At 41.9% G+C, this 20,423-nt stretch overlaps 1 protein-coding gene across 2 annotated transcripts in view; it reads right to left on the reverse strand.

Annotated features, from left to right (window-relative positions):
- The window catches only part of LOC127646821 (tyrosine-protein kinase RYK-like), an 87,881-nt gene that overhangs the window by 45,452 nt on the left and 22,006 nt on the right, over nt 1-20,423 (reverse strand). For both annotated transcript variants that reach the window (XM_052130726.1, XM_052130724.1), the window contains exons 2-6: nt 14,757-14,878; nt 13,476-13,575; nt 8,225-8,356; nt 7,346-7,411; nt 7,087-7,228 (exon numbers count right to left, since the gene is read on the reverse strand). In XM_052130726.1, coding sequence (XP_051986686.1) covers nt 7,087-7,228; nt 7,346-7,411; nt 8,225-8,356; nt 13,476-13,575; nt 14,757-14,878 — 562 coding nt within the window. The remainder of the gene's footprint in view (nt 1-7,086; nt 7,229-7,345; nt 7,412-8,224; nt 8,357-13,475; nt 13,576-14,756; nt 14,879-20,423) is intronic.

Here is a 20,423-nt window from a genome sequence, read left to right on the forward strand (position 1 = left end):
CGCTGAAGGCGGATGCGATCTCGGCGAGGAGCTTCGATGTCGACCCTGCGGGCTCGACTTCGAGCGCTCAGGACCGAAGCCGCCGCGCGCCTTCCATTCAGCAGCGCAGTAAAAGCGCCCGCTCTCAAAGGCTGCGGAACCAGTGGTAGAAGCGATTGCCTCGCCGGAGCCCCTCCCTCGAGCAATGCCTTCACCCTCCCGCCCACTCGGGGCCGCGCAGTTGCCGCCCGGCGGCTGCTCTGCTGCCATCTCGGACCAAGAAGCGGAGGATAAGGGCTGTTCCATCATGGCTCGGACGAGGAGTGGTCAGGCTCACGCGCCTCCTCCTCGGCCCAGGAATCCAGCAGGACCCGCGCCCGAGTCGAAGGGGAACTAGCGTGCCTCCTCACACAGGTTGTCGACCGCCTTGGGCTCAGTGGTCACCGCCCCTGAACAGGCTCCCAACAGATTCCACGCCGCACCTTTGCCCGCCCTCCGCGAGATGGCGGTCCTAAGCTGGTGCTCCGTCTAAGGCCTGCAGAACTACTTCCGCCTGTGTTGGCGGCGCCTATACCGCCGCCGGCCAAGCGCATCTGCTCTGCATTCCATGGCCGTCTTACAGACAGAGGCTGTTTCAGATCTGACTAGCCGACTTGGGAGAAGCTGAGCGCACTACGCGCGCTCTCTCTGTCCGGTCTCTTCGGTTCCGCGGTGAGTGGCATTGTTGACCGTTCTCGAAGCCCAAGCCATGAATCTCTTTCTGCCTCGTCGCTAGCTCCTCTGCAGGCCGCCCGCGTGACCAGCCTCCTGCACGAGCCTCTTCACAGCGCCCAGCTCAACAAGCCAGACTTCTCAGCGTCGACAGGGCGGCCGCCCTCGATCAGCGCTCAGACAGCCGCCCCCTGCGGGCCTCGGCCTAAGATTGTACTGAATCCTGAGCAACCGAAGTCCTCCTAGCGTTGTTGAGAAAGCGACGGCTCAGTCCCGCCACGACCGGACCACCGTCAAAGCTTCGCCCCTGTCAGTCCCCTTCTCTCAGTCTACTGCAGTGGTGGATTCAGCAGCCAACAAGCCGGTGATACTACCCGTTTGCCTGCACTCAAGCGCCGTTTTCACGGCGACCCAAAGAAATCTTGTAAAGAGTAAACATGCCTTATGTGTAGAAATTGTGCCCACAATCCAGTGCTCACCCCTACACACAAGCATTACACATCCGTGTCCCTATCAGAGCACACTCACATAAGCGGTTACGACCGGCTCGAGTGTTAGAGTTAATAACGCGCCCACGAGCCCGTCGCGCAGCCCTCCTCTGGCCGCTCTGTCACCACGACCAGCCTTATGTGTAGAAAATGTGCCCACAATCTAGTGTTCAGCTCTACACACAAGCATTACACGTTCCGTGTCCCCATCAGAGCACACTCAAAAGCGGTTACTGAACCACTTCGAGTGTTAGTCAATAAATGCGCTCACGAATACGTCGCGCGCCCATTCTCTGCCCGCTCTGTCACACGGCCAGCAAACACTTCTCTGTATGTAAGTCCCGTGCCCGTGGCTATGCTTGCGCATCACTTAACAGGCGTGACTCTTTCCCCATTCACCTCAATCGGAAGTCACTCACAGAACAGCCTGTCCATGCTGTCTGCGAGCAGTCCAGCATAAGCACAGTAAGCGGCTCACACATTCTGTTCAGCGGGCTGTGTGCGGCAATCAAGCGATTTGGCCATTCACCCTCTAACATTACGCTTCAAAGCGTGGGAAGATATTCAGGGATATCCGAATGGGTGTTAAGCACAATAAAACAGGGCTATTTGCTACAGTTCGATCGCCGTCCTCCTTGCTTCAGAGCGCGGCTCGAAACTACTGTGAACACGGAAGCAGCGTGCATGCTTCGTTCAGAAATAACAAACCTTCTGTGCAAAAGGGCCATAGAGAGTGCCGCCTCCCTGGCGAGTCGGGGTTTTACAGCCGTTATTTTCTTGTCCCCAAGAAAGGCGGCGACCTCAGACCAATATTAGATCTCAGGGTTTTAAACAAAGCGCTTGCAAAAGACCGTTCAAAATGCTTACAACCAGCAAACTCCTCGCGCGTAATGCGCCAGGGGACTGGTTTATTTCTCTCGATCTGAAAAATGCATACTTTCAGATTCAGATAAATCCCGTCACAGGCCATTCTTGAGATTAGCCCGGCGGCCAGGTTTATCAATACACCGTCCTTCCATTCAGCCTGTCCTTAGCACCCGTACTTTCCACGAAGTGCATGGACCGGCGCTCGCACCCTCTGCGAGTCAGGGTTCGCGAATTCTGAACTATTTGGACGATTGGCTGATTTTGGCACAATCACATACGGAGCTTCTGTCTCACAGGACAGTTCTCCTCAATCATCTGAACAGTTTGGGCCTTGCAGTCAATTGGACCAAGAGCTCACTACAGCCCAGTCAGGCAATTTCCTTGCTTGGAATAGAACTAGACTCAGTGGCAATGACGGCTCGCATATCTACACAGCGGCGCCGTGTGCAGCGACTAGCAGCGTCATTTCAGATGAACAGCCTCACACCTCTGAAGAAATTTCAGAGAGTGCTAGGCTACATGGCCTCAGCCGCAGCAGTACTTCAGCTGGGTTTACTGCACATCGCCCGCTTCAGCATTGGCTAAACACCAGCGCGTCTCGCCGGGCTTGGGCCACAGGCCGCCAGCCCATCAAGGTGACTCAGACCTGTATTTCAGCTCTGCAGCCCTGGACAGTGGCCGAATGGTATCAGCGGGGAGTGACAATGGGAGCTGTATCTCGCCGAAAAGTCATCTCGACAGGCGGCGTCCAACACGGGTTGGGGCGCGGTCTGCGAGGGCTCTCGGTTTTCGGCCTATGGTCAGTTCAGGAAAAGCTCCTTCACATAAATTGTCTGGAAATGATAGCGGTCGAGTGCGCGCTGCGTGCGCTTTCTCCCGGTCATTCAGGGTCACCGCGTCCTGGTCCGTTCGGACAACAGATCTGTGGTATTCTACCTAAACCGTCAGGGCGGTGTCAGATCCAGGAACCTCTTCCATCTGGCGAACGCATACTGAGTTGGTCCCAGTGCCACCTGCGCTCACTGAGGGCGACGCGCGTGCCAGGCCACCTGAGCGGCGGCCCGGACAGACTGTCCAGAGACAATATTCCCCCAGGGGAATGGTCCCTGCACGCTCAAACAGTCCAGGCGTTATGGCACCTATTCGGCAGAGCGGAGATAGACCTCTTTGCGTCCAAAGAGAACTCTCACTGCCCAATATTTTTCTCAGCGAGGCGCGCTGGCCCAGGACTGGCCCAGGCGCCCGCTTTACGCCTTCCCTCCGTCTCGCTATTGCCACAGGTAATGCAGAGGATCAGGAAGCAGCGTCACTCGGTGCTCCTCATAGCCCCACATTGGGAGAATCAGACATGGTTCCCGGAGCTTACGCGGCTGTCACTGACAGCGCCGTGGCCCATCCCAGTGAGAGCAGATTTCCTCTCTCAAGCTCGCGGCACAATTTGGCATCCCCACCCAGAAGCTGAGGCTGCATGCGTGGGTGATCAGCGACTACCGTCGCTCTGCCAGAAGGAGTAATAAACACCATCATACGCGCTAGAGCCCCTTCCACGAGAAGAATCTATGCGTCAAAATGGTCTGTATTCTCAAAATGGTGCACCGACCGAGACCTGGACCCGCGGACATGTGGGGTGTCGTCAGCTGCTCGTATTTCTACAAGAGCTGCTGGATAAGGGCAGATCCCCATCCACGCTCAAAGTGTATGTGGCGGCCGTTGCGGCGTTCGCTGAACCCCTGCACGGCCAGTCATGGGGTAAAAGCGAGCTGGTCATCCGCTTCCTCAGGGGAGCTAGAAGGATGAACCCCGCGCCCCCATCGGTTCCTATCTGGGATCTTTCTATAGTTCTCGAAACTATGAAAGCCCCCTGTCGAACCACTTCAATCCGTGGATTTGAAATACCTTTCACTCAAAACCGTTTTCTGACTGCCCTGTCATCATTCAAGCGTGTGGGAGACCTTCACGCGTTGTCTGTCAGCGCTGCGTGTCTTGAGTTTGGACCAAGTGACTCCAAGGTCATTTTAAAGCCTAGACACGGCTATGTTCCCAAGGTGATCGGTACTCCTTTCAGAGCACAGGTCATTTCCCTATCGGCGCTGCCAGCTTCCGTTAGCGAACGCGGCGCCAATCTCCTTTGCCCGGTCAGAGCACTGAGATTGTATACTGCGCGCTCCGCCGCTTTCAGGCGCTCTGAGCAGCTTTTTGTTTCGTTCGGGGCGCACCAAAGGTCTCGCCGCCTCGAAACAGACACTATCTAGATGGATAGTGGGCGCTATTGCCGCTGCATACGGCGTCAAAAGACCTGCCATGCCCGTTGGGCATTAGGGCTCACTCCACTAGAGGCATGGCATCCTCGTGGGCATGGTCCAGCGGGATTTCCATTCACGACATATGTGTGGCAGCGGGATGGACTTCCCCTCCACCTTTGTCAGATTTTACAATATGGAAGTGCCCGCTCTGCAGGCAAAACTACTAGCGGTTTAATACGCTACAGCTCCCCTGGTGAGCTGCACTGATGGGACACATTCCACACAGACCGGCACCGCCGCTCTGTCGTTCCCTTCCCACTATGTGCTTATGTATTACATAATCAATGACCCGCATTCTTGCCGGCCAAATATTATTTCCCCACTCATAAGGGCTCCCACGGGTCCCCCTTAATTCCCTGGGGCTCATACAGTGGATGCTTGGCGCGACGCCGTTGACAATGGGTTCCGTGGCGTAAGCTAGCTTACATATCTGAGAGAACCTCTCGTAAGAGAACGTGTCGGTTACCTAACGTAACCTCGGTTCTCTCTAGATGAGGGAGCAGTATTGCGTAGCCGGCCGTGCTTCGCGCCACGGCGACTTTTCAGCTTCAGTCAATGAAAACCAGGGTTCCAGCCTACGAACTACGCTTATATGCACTCTAGTCACGCCCATTTTGGCGGGCTTTGTTGCAGTGAGCGCGGGCGCCTCTCATTGGATCGCGAGTTACGCCCAAGCTCGTCTATAGGCTGCAGCAGTTGCCGCAGAGCAACCTATGAGCTCGCTAGCTAGCCCGCTCAAGGTCTGCAGCTGCCGCACTGCGTTGACAATGGATACAAAAATTAAGGATAATTTTTTGGCTTCAATATCTCAGAAAAGATTAATCTTTCCCATAGCATAAGCTAGCTTACGCAATACTCGTTCCCTCATCTAGAGAGAACCGAGGTTACGTTAGGTAACCGATACGTTTTCCATACCCATGTTAACAGGTTAGAGCTTTCAAACTGCACGCGGATGCAGTCCGTCGATCCGTTCCAGTTGCGGTGTGTATACAGCAGTGCAGCGATCGTTTCCGCACACAGTCTATTTTTGCTGTGCTGCACCGCACTGAATTAAAGTGGCAGCGCATTGTTCACATTAAAATAGACATAGATTGACAAGAAACTGTAATAATTTCATCATATACGCATACAGTTAATGTGTTCTACAGTTACTAAATTACAGGGTCAAGAAAAACAAAAAAGTATGATTATAGTCCCAAAAGTTGCAAAATGCCATCATATAATTAGTTAGATTACGAATCAATTCCAATTTATTTGGGTATATTTCAGATCTATACTGATAATGAAGAGCATGTAGCTCGAAACATCAAGTTTTTGTCTCTTTGTGAGCTCATTAAATTGATTTGGAAGTAACATTGTATCAACTTTGCGGTTTACATGATATGAACACACAAATAGTTTAATATAAATATCGATACAATATCATGAGGAAAAGTATCAGCTCATATATATATATATATATATATATATATATATATATATATATATATTATTGTATAGACACAGCCCTACTTTCAGCTTTGAAAATGATCATAAACTCTTTCAAATGATTGCCTTCTTTATCTGATCCTCTACAGCTCTTTATATCCACAGAAGGTGTAGAGTTTTACCTGGCCCTGAACCCCAATACAAAAAAAGCTAAATTCTGTATAATTATACTAATCAAAGCCATTGGTCACCCGCTGTAGAGGTTAAACACTGAGGCCCCTGTACAAAGACTTTAAAGCACTACAGGTTTAACCTGCCTCCAGAAACTTATTGAACCCAATCTACTCTAATGTCAATGACCCATCATCATCATCATTAGTATTATTAAAGAATTCTAGTCTACTTCCTGGGCTGTGGAGCGAGACATAAATGGGGGATCGAATCGCCCTTGTTCAGAGGCTGATTTGTTTGAGGAGATAAGTGGAGCTATGTGCCTGGGCTCGTGAATGGTGGCTGATCAGATCTAATCTACAGTATGCCCTTATATATAATGCTGAAATAGATGTCTCTTTGTGCTGATGCATAATTCAATTTTCAGAAAACACAATTAAACTACACTGGTATGGAACTGATAGAGATGAACCTTTAAATGATGTTTTGTTTTTTTTGCATTTCTTCAGACAAAAAGAGAACCTTTATGAACAATAATATTCAAAACAAGGCATAGCTACAGCAACCTAGACAAGGGGAGAAAAGTAAAATCAACCACTGATCAGAACCAACACAAACCCAATTCACACTAAACAACAGACATTTCACTACTGGAACACAACATGACATATTATAACATGCAGATGGTTTGCATACTGAGGAATTACTACAACATTGGTTTTGCTTCATGACCCAGATTTTACATTGGACATCAAGTGTGACCCATAGTTGTGCATGGTTTGAAGATGAAGGCATTTCCATGAACCTGTCCATGTTGACATCTACCTAATATACCCAATCAACCCGGTGAAAATAATTTGCACTATAGAGTTCGTTTGGACATCCAGCCTTTGGTATCAATAACAAAAAAATGGGAGGCATTTTCTCATCCCTTTTAAAAGTTGACAAGTAATTCTAATTATACACATTTGCATAGAAAGTTGCATTTGCATTATTTCTCCCTGCTGTCCACAGAACAGATCTGCAACCTAATTTTGAGTCAAGACCCACCAGTTGAGAATCACTACACTAGAATGTACAAATTTGTATTCTTATACTAGAAGTAACAAAATGATCATAAAGTGTGCACACACACACACCTGTCATCCATTTCCACTCTCTTCATGCTGTGCAGGTGTAGCACAGCAAGGATGATGGCCACCAGAAAGATGACGATGCAGCACACACACACACTGATGTAGAAAACTCGAGTGGATGTGGTGGGAGCATTTGAACTGCTCGCTAAGGAAAAAAGACGGGACAGATAAAAGAGTCCAATTATTTCTCAGTACAAAACAACATTCACTAAAAATCAATTAGGTTTTTCAATATATATTTTATTATTATAATTATTCTCACTGTCTATTCTCTGTATGGTTGTGTTTGGGAATGGCAGAGTTTTGGGGGGCTCTGGCAGCTCAATTCCTGTGAAGTAGAGATAGAATGGAAGCCATGCTAATGAATACTGGTTCACTATCTAGCACCACTGAATGATAGAGAAACTCAGAACAAATAGAAAATTATACAGCAATGATACTCTTGACACGAAAAAAAAAAAACATTGTATTATGAAAATGAAAAGCACATTTATCTATATGTAGATGTGTTTTTATTTATTAATACAAGTAATCATGATTAACCTCATGATGTACGACCTGTCTTTAGAAAGCAATAATAAACTGAATGAAAAACATGATTTTCTTTCTTTTTTTTTTTTTGCACTTTATTGTCAATTGAGGACCCCTGGGGGTCCCCGGACCCAGTTTGAAAACCCCTGTTCTAAAGCATTACACACAAACACTTGCTGACCCAGTTCTTCCACAAGGGAGAGGAAATTGGGGCACATACAAACACTTTTTCTTCTCCAGCAGCTAATTTGGCTCATGTGCTTCAAATAAGCAAATAATAAAGTCATTGGCTATTTCCTCTCAGGAAGCATATGACAGTGAGCTTGTGTTTTTATAATCTGTTTGTGTCAAGATTCACATTTCCAAAAACAGCACTTCTCCAAATGCACAACAACCACAGCTTCATTAGAGCATGAAAAAGAGCGAAAGGGAATTAACTGCTAACGCTAACACACACACACACACACACACACACACACACACACACACACACACACACACACACACACACACACACACACACACACACACACACACACACACACACACACAAAGATTAAACAAAGATGCATTGGAGAAAATAACAATGTTAGCATATGGAATATCTTACTTCGGTAACACATTTTCCTGCGTTTGAAGTTGAGCACTGTGAAGTTGTTGGCTGGTGTTGTCAGGTTCAACTGCACTGTTAGCACAGCTTCACCGTCAGCCTTCCCAGAACAGAAAAGGTCCACTCTGAAAACTACACATCCAGGAGACACACAAAAATACACTCACTTGACAACTTGGTTGCACTTATTTGATTATATTGGAGATAAAAGCTGTAAACATCCTGAACGCACAGCTGAAAAATTAAAGCAGAATTTAATCTTGTGCAAGGGGCCAGGTTTGGCTGGTCTATCCCTTGCTGCTAAATGTCATATCTTCACCATTCATGGGGCAAACAAACATCTCTCTGTTTCTCTCTCCATTAACAGTCATTCAAAAGCAGGAGTGTATTATAAAGAAAATATTTTGCATGCCACATATTAATATTTTCATCAGGGGCGGCTGTGGCTCAGTTGATAGTGCGGGTCGGCCACTAATCGCAGGATTAGATCCAAATGCCGAAGTGTCCCAAGTTGCTCCCAATGGCAGGCTAGCACCTTGCATGGCAGCTCTGCCGCCATTGGTGTATGAATGTGTGTATGAATGTGTGTATGAATGGGTGAATGAGTCACAGTGTAAAGCGCTTTGAATACCGTTAAGGTTAAAAAGGCGCTACATAAGTGCAGACGATTTACGATTTTAGGGCTGTGAATTGACAAACATTTTTCAGATAATTATTTCTGTGATTTATTTGCGCCATTAAAATAAACACTAAAAAATAATCATACATGTTTACTTTATCTCAAAAGAACTTTGACATTAGACATTATTTAAATATGTATGTTATATGTATACATGCCATAAAATCAGTGGACATGCTGTAATGAAAAGTCTAACAAAATCTTCTGCAGTTTTCCAGTGGACTTTAATAATAGGATTAAATGGGCAGATTCAATTCCTTACAAAGCTTTATTGGCAAGAGAAACCTAAATGTACATTGCCAGTGCATTATTAGACACTATACCTACAGATACAAACCAAATTAAATGCTTAAAGGTTTAGTTCACCCAAAAATTAAAATGATGGCATTGTTTACTCACCCCTGTGTTGTCATAACCTCATATGACTTTCTTTCACAAAGGGAGAACTTGTGAAAAAAAATTGTGCTCAGTGATGTCATTCAATAGCAGTTTATGGTGACCATCTCTTCAAGCTTCAAAAGGACACAAAAGTATAATTCAGAAGTCTAATAAATTATTGTATGCGATTCATTTCTTGTTCTGATGGGGTTATAACACAGGGGAGAGTAAACAATGACTGAATTTACTGACTGAAGGTTAATTTGCTGAAACTTAAAACTATACACTAATTTCACTGGCTGCCATTCAGTCTCTAAATCGCACACGCTGGGTCTCTTGTGCGGTTTTACTTTCGACACTGGTTCAGATGACAATGAGTTAGCGCTTTCAGCTGATGCAAAGAGATACAGTACAGAGATATATCTGCCGATGAAGTCTCAATTCTCTGTACAGTAGATCCGCTCCTGTGTTTCTTACAGTATGCCACACGCAATAAGTGTGCACTGCTTCACACAATCAGTTTCTGTGCTAGAATGGACAGTCCAATCGAGCGTGTACTGCCTGTAAATTTATATATGGCAATTTTAGCCACATTTTGAAAGTGGGGAAAAACATAAATTAAGTTTAATGAAGTAGAGGAGAGAAAAACAAAAACATGTATACATCACAATTTTTTTACAAGTCAACTATTAATTGCTGAAATTAAAGCAATACATTTCCCAGCCTCACAATATTTCATATTATAGTAGATATTATGAAAGCAACCACGTTTTGAGGGCTCTTAAACGTGTGAAATTGACACTAATGAAGGACTTGAGTTTTACTTCTTATGAAATTTAATTTTAAAATATATGCATAAAATATATCACACATGATATGAATACTCCATATTAGTAACCTTACAAAATTGTTTTATTCTGCAGGGACAGGGTCTGTCTGTCTGTCTGTCTATCTCTCTCTATATTTTTCTTTTATTAAGGAGGGGGTATGGAACAGTGATTAACAAGGAAAATTAAAAATGTCACTTCATGTCAGAAAAGTTGCAGACCACAGCTGTACATTATTTAATGATTATTTCAAAAGCTTTGCTATCTTAAAATCATAAAGTACATATAATAATATGGAAGCCTATCATACATGTTTTTATAGGCATAAAACGCAACACTCAATTTGATCCAATATGTAACAAAGGTTCCTGCTCAGTCTCTCTCCCCACCAAGGGGTCCTTGTTCTGAAAGCTGTTGAAGATCCCTGCTTTAAAGGGGGCATACTTGATGTACACTTATAATATAAGTAAAATAAATTGCACATAAAACAGTCATATATTTGTAAAACATGATAATTTTCCAGCCTAATTCTGACCCTCTGTTAGAAAAGCTTTGTTTTGGTGCTGCTTTACAGTATACCCCCACTATATACTCACAATGGACAAGGATTTCGTTTTAGTGGCAAGTTTCTTTTCAACTTCACTCTGCCAGTGTATGAAGTGCAGCATTAAAAAGAGGTTGCTTGGCAGTTATTTGTTTTTGGTGATTTCACACACGCTCCGAATCTACCCACGGCATCTTCGCCCGCAGAATTTTGTAGTGCAAAGGTATGTGTGACCGCGCCTTTACAGTGCAAGTGAAGTTAAAAAAGACTTACATTTTGATCTGTTTCTCACCCACACCTATCATCGCTTCTGAAGATACAGATTTAACCACTGAAGTCATATGGATTACTTTTATGTTTCCTTATGTGATGTTTTGGAGCTACAAAGGTCTGATCACCATTCACTTGATTTGTAAGGACCTACAGAACCGAAATCTTCTTCTTTGTATGTTTTCTGTTGAAGAAAGAAAGTCATACACATCTGGAATGGCATGAGCAAATAATGAGAACATTTTTGGGTGAACTATCCCTTTAAGGTAATCTATACCTCTAAACGTTGACAAATTTGATTCAGAAGATATTTTTAGCATTTAAATCTCCAGCATTTCTCTCTTTTGGCTAGCGAGTCCCAGGCACAACCATGACGTTACATTGAGGTTGAGAAAAATGTGTCCAATCAAATGCTTTCTAAAAGGAGAAAGCATCCTTTCCATACATCCGATGAGCATGTATGACTGTGTTCTAACTTTAGAGGGCACTTCAAAGGGAGCCAATCAATGCTGTAGGGTTGTTCCAAACAGAATTGCCAATAAAAATCACCTAAAAAGTGAGTTGTAAAAGACCGTTATTACTGAAGCTCTGACAGTGGAGGACAATTGTATTCAAATGAGATCGGCATAGTCAACACATTTTTATTTGTATAACGCATTTCACAACACACATCGTTTCAAAGCAGCTTTACAGAAAATCATGCATTAACAGAAAATGAAACTGTAATATCTATAATGTCTTAGAATCAAAAACACTTACTTGGGTGACGTAAATAAAAGTCTATTGTCCATTTCTAAAAAAAGTGCCAGGCAATTCATAAAGTCCCACCCCAAAGTCATGTTTTAGTAGAAAATACATCAACAAGCCAAAGAAAACTGCACTCGTCAAAGCAGTTCACATGGACTTTAAGTTATGACATCTGCAGCCAGTTGCATGAAATCCCTTAAGTTGACAATACACATACAATAATAACTAAGGGTTTTCCAAACTTAAGGGGTTTCTTGCAACTGGGCCATGACCTTATCCTCACACATAAAAGTCAGTCAGGAATGAAAATTGATTTACCAATGTTACCACCATTCATTTTTATTAAGATTTTTAAAAACAGATCCAAAAGGTAGAGCCAAATACCATTTAAAAAAAATAGACGCATTGTGATTCATACTCAAATGATTCTGAATCGATTCTCAAAAGAATCAGAATCGATTCAGAGTTCAGTTTAAATCATGGCACAGCAGTGGCGCACGCATTTGTGCCCGAATGAAACTACAATCCCGACATTCTTTCACAAACCCATGCACAAAGCAACGGGATAGTTTATTTGTGATAAGAAGCCAGCAAACAACATGAAAGATGAGCTTGCATCCATAATTGCACTGATTTGGACACAACGGGGAAAAACATAGAAGAAAATAATGATGAGGCAGTGGTTCGGGAGATGTTAGTGATGTTATCATTTAATTCTTTTTTTCTTCTTTTTATAAGGTTCTATAGAAAGAAACTGAAAAACTTAGATACCCTTTTAAACTATAGAACCATTTATTTAATGGGGTGGCTTTGGCTCAGTTGGTAGAGTGGGTCGGCCACTAATCGCAGGGTTGGTGGTTCAAATCCCAGCCCACATGACTCCACATGCCGAAGTGTCCTTGGGCAAGACACTGAACCCCAAGTTGCTCCCTATGGCAGGCTAGCGCCTTGCATGGCATCTCTGCCGCCATTGGTATGTGTGATATATTTTAATGTGTTCACAGTGTAAAGCGCTTTGAATACCACTATGGTTAAAAAGGCGCTATATAAGTGCAGACCATTTACCATTTAATCTTGTGGATGTTTCATGTTTTGTACACAGCTCATACTGAATGTAAAAAGGCCAGTTTATGTAATGTGACTCGTTCTGATTTTGAAAACAGCTGTTAAATAAAAAGCTGAAAGGGAAAAAATAGAGAGTAAAAAATACATTTTTAAGAAACTGAAAAAAGATATTGAAGGACAAGATGCAACGAGAATCGTTTTATAATCAAATCGTTACCCTTTGAATCGTAATCGAATCGTGAGGCCAGTGAAGATTCACACCTCTGATAAATAACAAATATTACAAGAAAGATGACTTGTGGACTTTCCACAAGCTGAGCCGCTGGATTATCCACAAACCCTCTTTCCAAAACACTGCACTCCAAAGATACCAAATTAACTTTATTGAGACAGACACACAGCAGAAGTGGTTGTCAAAAACAACAGTAGCAAAACACCACCTCTGACAACTGTTATGAACAACATGGCATATAAATGGCATTAAGCCTCAATAATTAGCTTGAACTAAAAAAACTATGAGAATGCACAAAATGATTAACAGGCACAAAGCATCAGAAACCATGGCCTTTGAACAAATGTTTTGTTTGTTATTTAGTCTAGTGCTGTCACACAACATGTATTTCATTAATATCTTTCAAGGAGTATGAAATGTTTTTGCATAGCTTTCCATGAGAATGGAAAGCTTACAGTACCTTTAAAATGTAAAGAAAAGCACAAAAACAGGGTGTATGCAGTGCTAACCTGAACGGGTTCGAGGGACCTCTCCCTGGGTTGAGATATTGCTCTGAGGTTGATCCATGACTGACATGTTCTCCACATGAAACCCTAACCTGTAATCCACCTGTGATGGAGACAACAAGGGAGAAAAATGATTAGATGTGAACAAAAGTGATCCCATTAAAACAAGAGGTTCTCACTGGGGTAGCCAGAGACGTGAATGAGGTTGTGGGAGATTTCTCCCAGAACTGTACCTTATTGTACATTTTGAAAATATTTTATATACTCCAAGATAAAATATGCAGCTTCACTTGTGCTTAAAATATTGTGAAATGTAGGCTAGAATGTGACATCAACTTAAGAGAAACAGCACTTGTGTATCCCTGGAGGAATTTTGGATTGTTGAAAAGGTACAGCAAATGTCACTGAACGTCCTAAAACTATTGGTATCGTTACCAGATATGTAATTATGATTCTAAACTGCATAGACTAATTCTGTGACATGGGTGGGAATAGGAAGGCGGTCCTATGTCCCAAGAATTTCTGAACATGAAAACATTTGTCATGGAACAAGAAAGGATGAGAACGCATTGTGGATCTTGAATTGGAGTATGCCAAGATTTTACTGTTTGACTATGATAACTAAGGATGGGTAAAAAAATAGATTTACATTCGACATTCGAACGATATCGATTCTTAAAATCCCAAGATCGATCTTTTACTCTATGTGCAACCCTCTACAATAAGAGTTTGGTTTGACTCATTACGAGTAATGTGTTTCTAAAGAAGAGATCCACACAAACCATTTGTGATGGAATATGTCTATAAAAAAGAAGTATTTATTTATAATAATATATAGCATTGATACGGTAAAGCTGTACAATTCCATTCTCATTAAGCACTCCACCAAACACTTCTGAGACGCTCACTAAACTTCCATTTACCTTAAAGTGACGGTACCATTTTAGCACTTGTTTTACGTCCCCATGTATATTTTTAAAAAGCTAAAATTTGAACAAAATGATGAAAATATAATGATAAAATAAAAATGTATACAAGTTAGAAGATCCCCTGTAGAATTAATAGCATTAGCTGAGAGAGAATTTATTTTGTATGCAAGCAAAATGGACACTATAACTATACCAAAATAAAAATGGAACAGAATTTAAATTAGAATTGAATTTGGAAATCTGTATGAATATCCAGCCCTAATGACTACATAAAGAACGTTTATAGATTGTGAGAAACTGTTGGGACAGAGAAACATGAGGGGTAGCTACTGTAAATATGATGAATGGTTCCAACCTTGCTGCTGGAGTGCCAGGTGAAATGCAAGCTGTTGGTGTCACTAGGAACAGGGAGGATGAAGGAGAGGGCATAATGATTTACCACATCATCCCTTACATAATACAGCTCAGCATCCAGACCTGCAGAGAGATAACAAAATTCTCAGGACAGATGGAGCTTGAACAGTTAAACAGCTTTTCAATTTCATACAACCCCCCACCTTCAAGGGAGATGTAAAATACAGTTTCATACTGCCAAACTCCAGCTATGCGCTCATATGAACTCTGTATTTCACCATCAAAACATCCTATGTGATTATTTGGGTCTAATGTCTTCTACCGGGCCTGGAAATATATGGCGGAAAAAGGGCCAAGAGGAAACCCTGGCAACAACACATCATACCAGAAAAAATTTAATAAAATGCTTAATTTAAATGTAATAACTTTGACACATTAATGGATATTATATTAATACAAGAGAATGATTGTCACTGACTAAACCTCACTGCCCTGCGTGACGTAACACACACCTGCATCTTGGGGAAATAAAGAGGGGAGTACATTAAACCTTTCATGGAACATATCAAATGAAACATTAAAAGATCATGTTTCTTCTTTGGATGAACCATGCCTTTAAGTCTATAGAACTATCAAGGTTGCTGCCCAAATTGTTGATCTCAGATCATTCCTCTCTCTTACTCAGTCTATTAAAACCAAGAGAAGCAGATTTCATTCAGTATCATTAGCCATCTCCTCAACTATAGAGTGAAGAGAAAACGCTCAAGTGGAGTATTTGTTTACGTTTAAGGTCTTCATCCCTCTCTATTGCCAAAGAAAAACTTCCCTGCCCTCCTTGCCTGGCCCCCATTTTCTAAAACCTAAGGCTAAAAACACTAATCTAAACTTCCCTCTTGCACTCCTGAGACAGACTCAACCTGAAAATCTATTCTCCCAGACAACACGGCACACCTGTGCTCTCAGTTACACTGCATCCATCCCCCACTGATGGACGTGAGGCTGAAGTCTCAAGTGGAGGCCGATTCCCACAAAATGAAACATGGGGATGTGTGATGTTGATTGGCAGCTGGAATCTCTTGCCATGCCTCCAGGCAACCTTATCACGACTGAAAGGCACCGGCGCAGCTGACGGGAGCCTATCAGTCTGTGATGGGGCCTGCTCTAACAAGAAGAGAGGGGAGTACATTAAACCTTTCATGGAATATATCAAATGAAACATTAAGAGATCATGTTTCTGCAGTAATTTCTGGTTTAAGCTTAAGTGCGAGCTGTACATCTGTGGGGTAATGCCCATAAAGAGAACATAAAATCAAGTGCACTCAGTTTCTAAAAAAAACAATATCACAGACTGATAGGCTCCGGTCAGCTGTGCCGGGACCTTCAGTATATGCACATCTGACAATTGATTCTTGCTCTGTCTCTGAAGAGCACATAAGCGCCACTGCACTGCCGCCATTTAAATAAAACTCTGAATCATTTCTGATGTTTGAGAATCGATGGAGAAAGAATTCTGATGCATCTTAGAATCCATTTTTTTCTCCCACACCTAATGAATACACCTAATGGATCAATGGAGAACAAAATTGTGGGTCAGCACATTTATATAATCCAAATTAAAAAAATTGGATTTAGCATTCCATTACAAACTGTGAACTTGTAAACGAAAATACATAATTGCCTGTTTAATAAAGGTGTTATTTAATAAGTCCTGAAGTAAGGGTTCTAACAAAGGTTTCTCCTTCCCAAGCTTCTATAATATCTTCTTCCTTCAGGAAAGCTCTACAAAGCCATTCAGCACCAGCTGGCAGCATAACAGGATAGTCTGAGTTATCAGAAACTAGGCCTACAGTGATATGAGACAAAGCAGCAAACAGGCTGTGCAGTCCCTTGTTTCACCATCAGACATGCCAGTAGACTGTACACAGTCTGTCTGATGGGTACTGCACAAAAAAATGGCAAGTGCTGGCAGAATTCATGAGTTCCAATATGACTGTCTGGTGCTACATGACTTCCAGGTATCAGGGTGTACCAGTCCACCTGGAAACGTGGACTGAAAAGTGTTTAAAATATAGCGGGTTGATAAAAATGAGCACTTTCGTAAAATAAATAATCAATAATCAGATCAAATCAAATCTTTAAAATCTATTCAAAGGGTGCTCCTCAATGTTAAGAACAGAGAGAACAGACGTGCATTGTTATGAAGACCAGTCTTGCAAAGCTACCTTGAAAGAATTAACTCAGAAGGACTGGAGGACGTAGAACGCATCTTTTGCGAGATTTGAGATGTGCTGCGATCTTCCCATTGCGTGATTGCCTGTTCCAGCACATTTGCAGTCATTGAGAGAAGTGACAGTGTTATCATCACACCAGTGAGTTTTTGCAGGACTAGTGACATGTCAAAGAATAAATTCTGTTAACTCATTAAGTACATGCTTTTATTACTTTATTAAAATTATGACCAACTAAACAAAAAATGTTACAGAGTATGACAACTCTCTCGAGCAGAGTTTGGCTAGCTTACAGCAAGAACTCTTGTGGGGAAAACATAACGATACATGTCCTTCGTCTTCCACTGTAGTGCGGCTATGACTTCTGAGATTTCAGATGGGTTCTTAGCCATCTGATACATCAGGCATTTTCAGCCTAATCAAGAACACGTAATTTTATGCGTTCTTGCATTCTTGAGTATTGGAATTGAACTTAAGCAGTGGATGATGTCGAACAAGTCCACAAGAACATAACACATAAGGACGCACACTGAGAAACACCCAAAGGTCTGTTTGAGGAAATAAGGATCAAGTAAACAAGACAACCACGCAAAATGATAAATTCCACTTTGTTTTCTAAATTGTGTCTGCCAGATAATCTGTTCTTATGCACAGAAATTCTCACACACTTTCCGATAATCATTTTTGTGCTTTCTATACACATTGTTATGGACCAACACTTGTGTGATCCCCTCACCGCAGGTCTCTTCATGTTCAAGTGGAAGGTTCCTGAATAGGAAGCAGAATAAAGCTGAAAAGAGGAACATACTTCATGCTAATAGTCAAACGTATGTCTGTGCTCAACTATGGCTCCTGTGACAGACAGTGTCACAATGCAGGAGTCCTCAGTCTAGACAGACATCCTGCCAGACCATCTGAATGAGAAAAAAAAATATCAGCCAGCTGTGAGTGAGTACTGAGGTGTGAGATTTACTAGACATGCCCACAGACCTGAGGCTAATTACTGTTCCCATGTCTTGCTCTGTGTGACCTGTCTTGTCCTGCTTTTGTCCAGACTGCTTTGATACCTGAAAAAACAGCCATGTGAGCAGAGGCAGGAATAGTGGGGAATGGCAGTGAAGCTTTTCTGTATTTAAAAAAAATCATTATTTTCTCTCAAACCAAGGCCCTAATCGGTGATGTACTGTCCAAGGAGTTACAAGCCTTAGGTCAGTCATGGACTGAACCCACACTACAGTGGATGAAGAGAATGAGGTTCAAAGGTCAAGTCAAGAGTGCTCAACCCCCTAAACATAGGTTTACAAAAATGCATAAGTTCCTTGTGTGGCAAGGGAACCCACCCTTGAAGAGGTGGTTCATTGCTGTATCATTAAGACAATGAGTTTATTATGACGTATATACAAACTATGTTCACCAACTTGTTTATTTGCAACTCTGTGGGGACCATTTTAAACCTCTTTTCTTTATGCTCAAGTAACAAGTTTGTTTCAAAAGAGCTGTGGTTAACCACACAGATTGAGAAAATGCTCTGACCCGTGGTTTCCTCTTTCTTCAGTCCCAAACCTTTACAGAGCACTGCCGTTCAAAACCCTTTTCATGGTTGAATTCCTTCTAATGTTCTGAAAACCAAGAGAGCTGAGAGAAAACAAGTCTACAGGGCCAGAATCCTATACTGCATTATGTTGGTGGCTGTCGAACAAAAAGAGCTTTGCATGTCATTTTCAACCCAGCCCAGGCAAAAGAAAAAAAATATGGTCTCATATAGATATGGGAAGGGCACAGAGACAGGGCCAGATGTAAATGCTTCGACAAATCACAGACAGTCATGTCTGTCATTGGCTTCTTTGTCTGCTATTACATCTTCGATAGAAATCCAAGTGAGTGAGCGACATGCTTCATTAGCTGATTCAGCTAGGTACTGGAAGGACCATGCATGTTGGTACAAGTCTTAAAATACTACTGCCACAAAATATACAGCTATTACTCTTTGGTGGTACAGTAATGACTCAACATAAAAATTTTCTGCTTATGGCGTATTGTACACTAAAAAATGTCTGTAATTTTAACAGTAAAAGACTTCAAAAATGTTACAGTAAAAAATGTTCTTTGGAAAATGGGCAGTTACCTTAAAATATATGGTAATAATATTTTATATATTTAAAAAGACAATGAGTGTAATTTTACAGTACAATGTTGTAAAAATAAAACTTTTACATGTAAAAAGTATGATTTTACCATATAATTAACGGTACAATTTGAATGTTTAACAAGAGAGTACATGTAATTTTTATGGAAAATTATGGTAAAAAAATGTTTACACAAATAATCAGGCATTCACAGAACACCTGCGTTACCCATCACATTTCATAATATGTTATGGGAATAGTTGTTTCTTATTTTTAATATCAATTATCTACATTGGGGTGTTCTGTGTTTTATTTGATGTAGTTTAGGTAATGTTTATTGCATTATTTTAATTTCACATGTGTTATCTTGATGGTGTTTAGTGTTTGTGAGTGACACTGAGCACGGTCTCTACATGTTATTGGTCATTGTTCTTGGAAAGGCCAGTACTGATGAACTTCATGTCATTGTTCCTATCTGTAAATACTACGGTGAGTAACAATACATTATAAAGTGAAAAGCAGAATTTTACAGTTTCAGAAGGTTAAAGTATTACGTTTTATCATTTAATAATATAACTGTAATGCACCGTAAAATAAACAGGCATCAAAATTACATCCCATAAAGCCTGAAGAGTGGTTACCATATTTTGTTTTACAGTGAATTTCTGGAAACCACAGCTGCCAGTTTTCTACCGTAAATTTAACAGGATTTTTTTTGCTACTTCAAAAGGATAGTAAGAATGAGGTTTATTTAAATGTGGTTTGGGACAAAAACAACAACAAAAAATAAAATAAAAAGAACAAGCCTATTTTGTTTTGAACACACAGCAACGCATAATTAGACAATACATGAATGAAAAGGCAATTATTATTGGTGCTCAACTAGGCAAACTTCCTTATTATTATTGCTCAAATGTACAGTTAAGGATTTGAACAAACCTTTAAACTTTGGTGATTAACTTGTACAAAACCATTTTTTCTATGGTCATGACATGTCAAATTGTGCAGCTCGTCGAGTAGACATATGTTATTACTAAGGATGGGACAATTTATGGAATTTTGAAATATCGCACACCAAAATAAATTATTAATAACAAACAAAATTTGCAACAGATTTTTCAGTCCATGTGATCATAAATTAAATGACCCATCAAACGTCAAAATTTCTGACTGTTCAAAAATTTTACCTACATGCTGATGGAAACAAATTATCGCTAAACACTGGTTTGGAAACACTGTCTAGAAAATTGGCATAAACATAAAAATGTAGTCACATGACAGAATTTACCCCAATCGTTAGCCTGTGTTAATCAT

The sequence above is a fragment of the Xyrauchen texanus genome, chromosome 7 (genome assembly GCF_025860055.1).
Source record: "Xyrauchen texanus isolate HMW12.3.18 chromosome 7, RBS_HiC_50CHRs, whole genome shotgun sequence".
NCBI classification, from domain to species: domain Eukaryota; kingdom Metazoa; phylum Chordata; class Actinopteri; order Cypriniformes; family Catostomidae; genus Xyrauchen; species Xyrauchen texanus.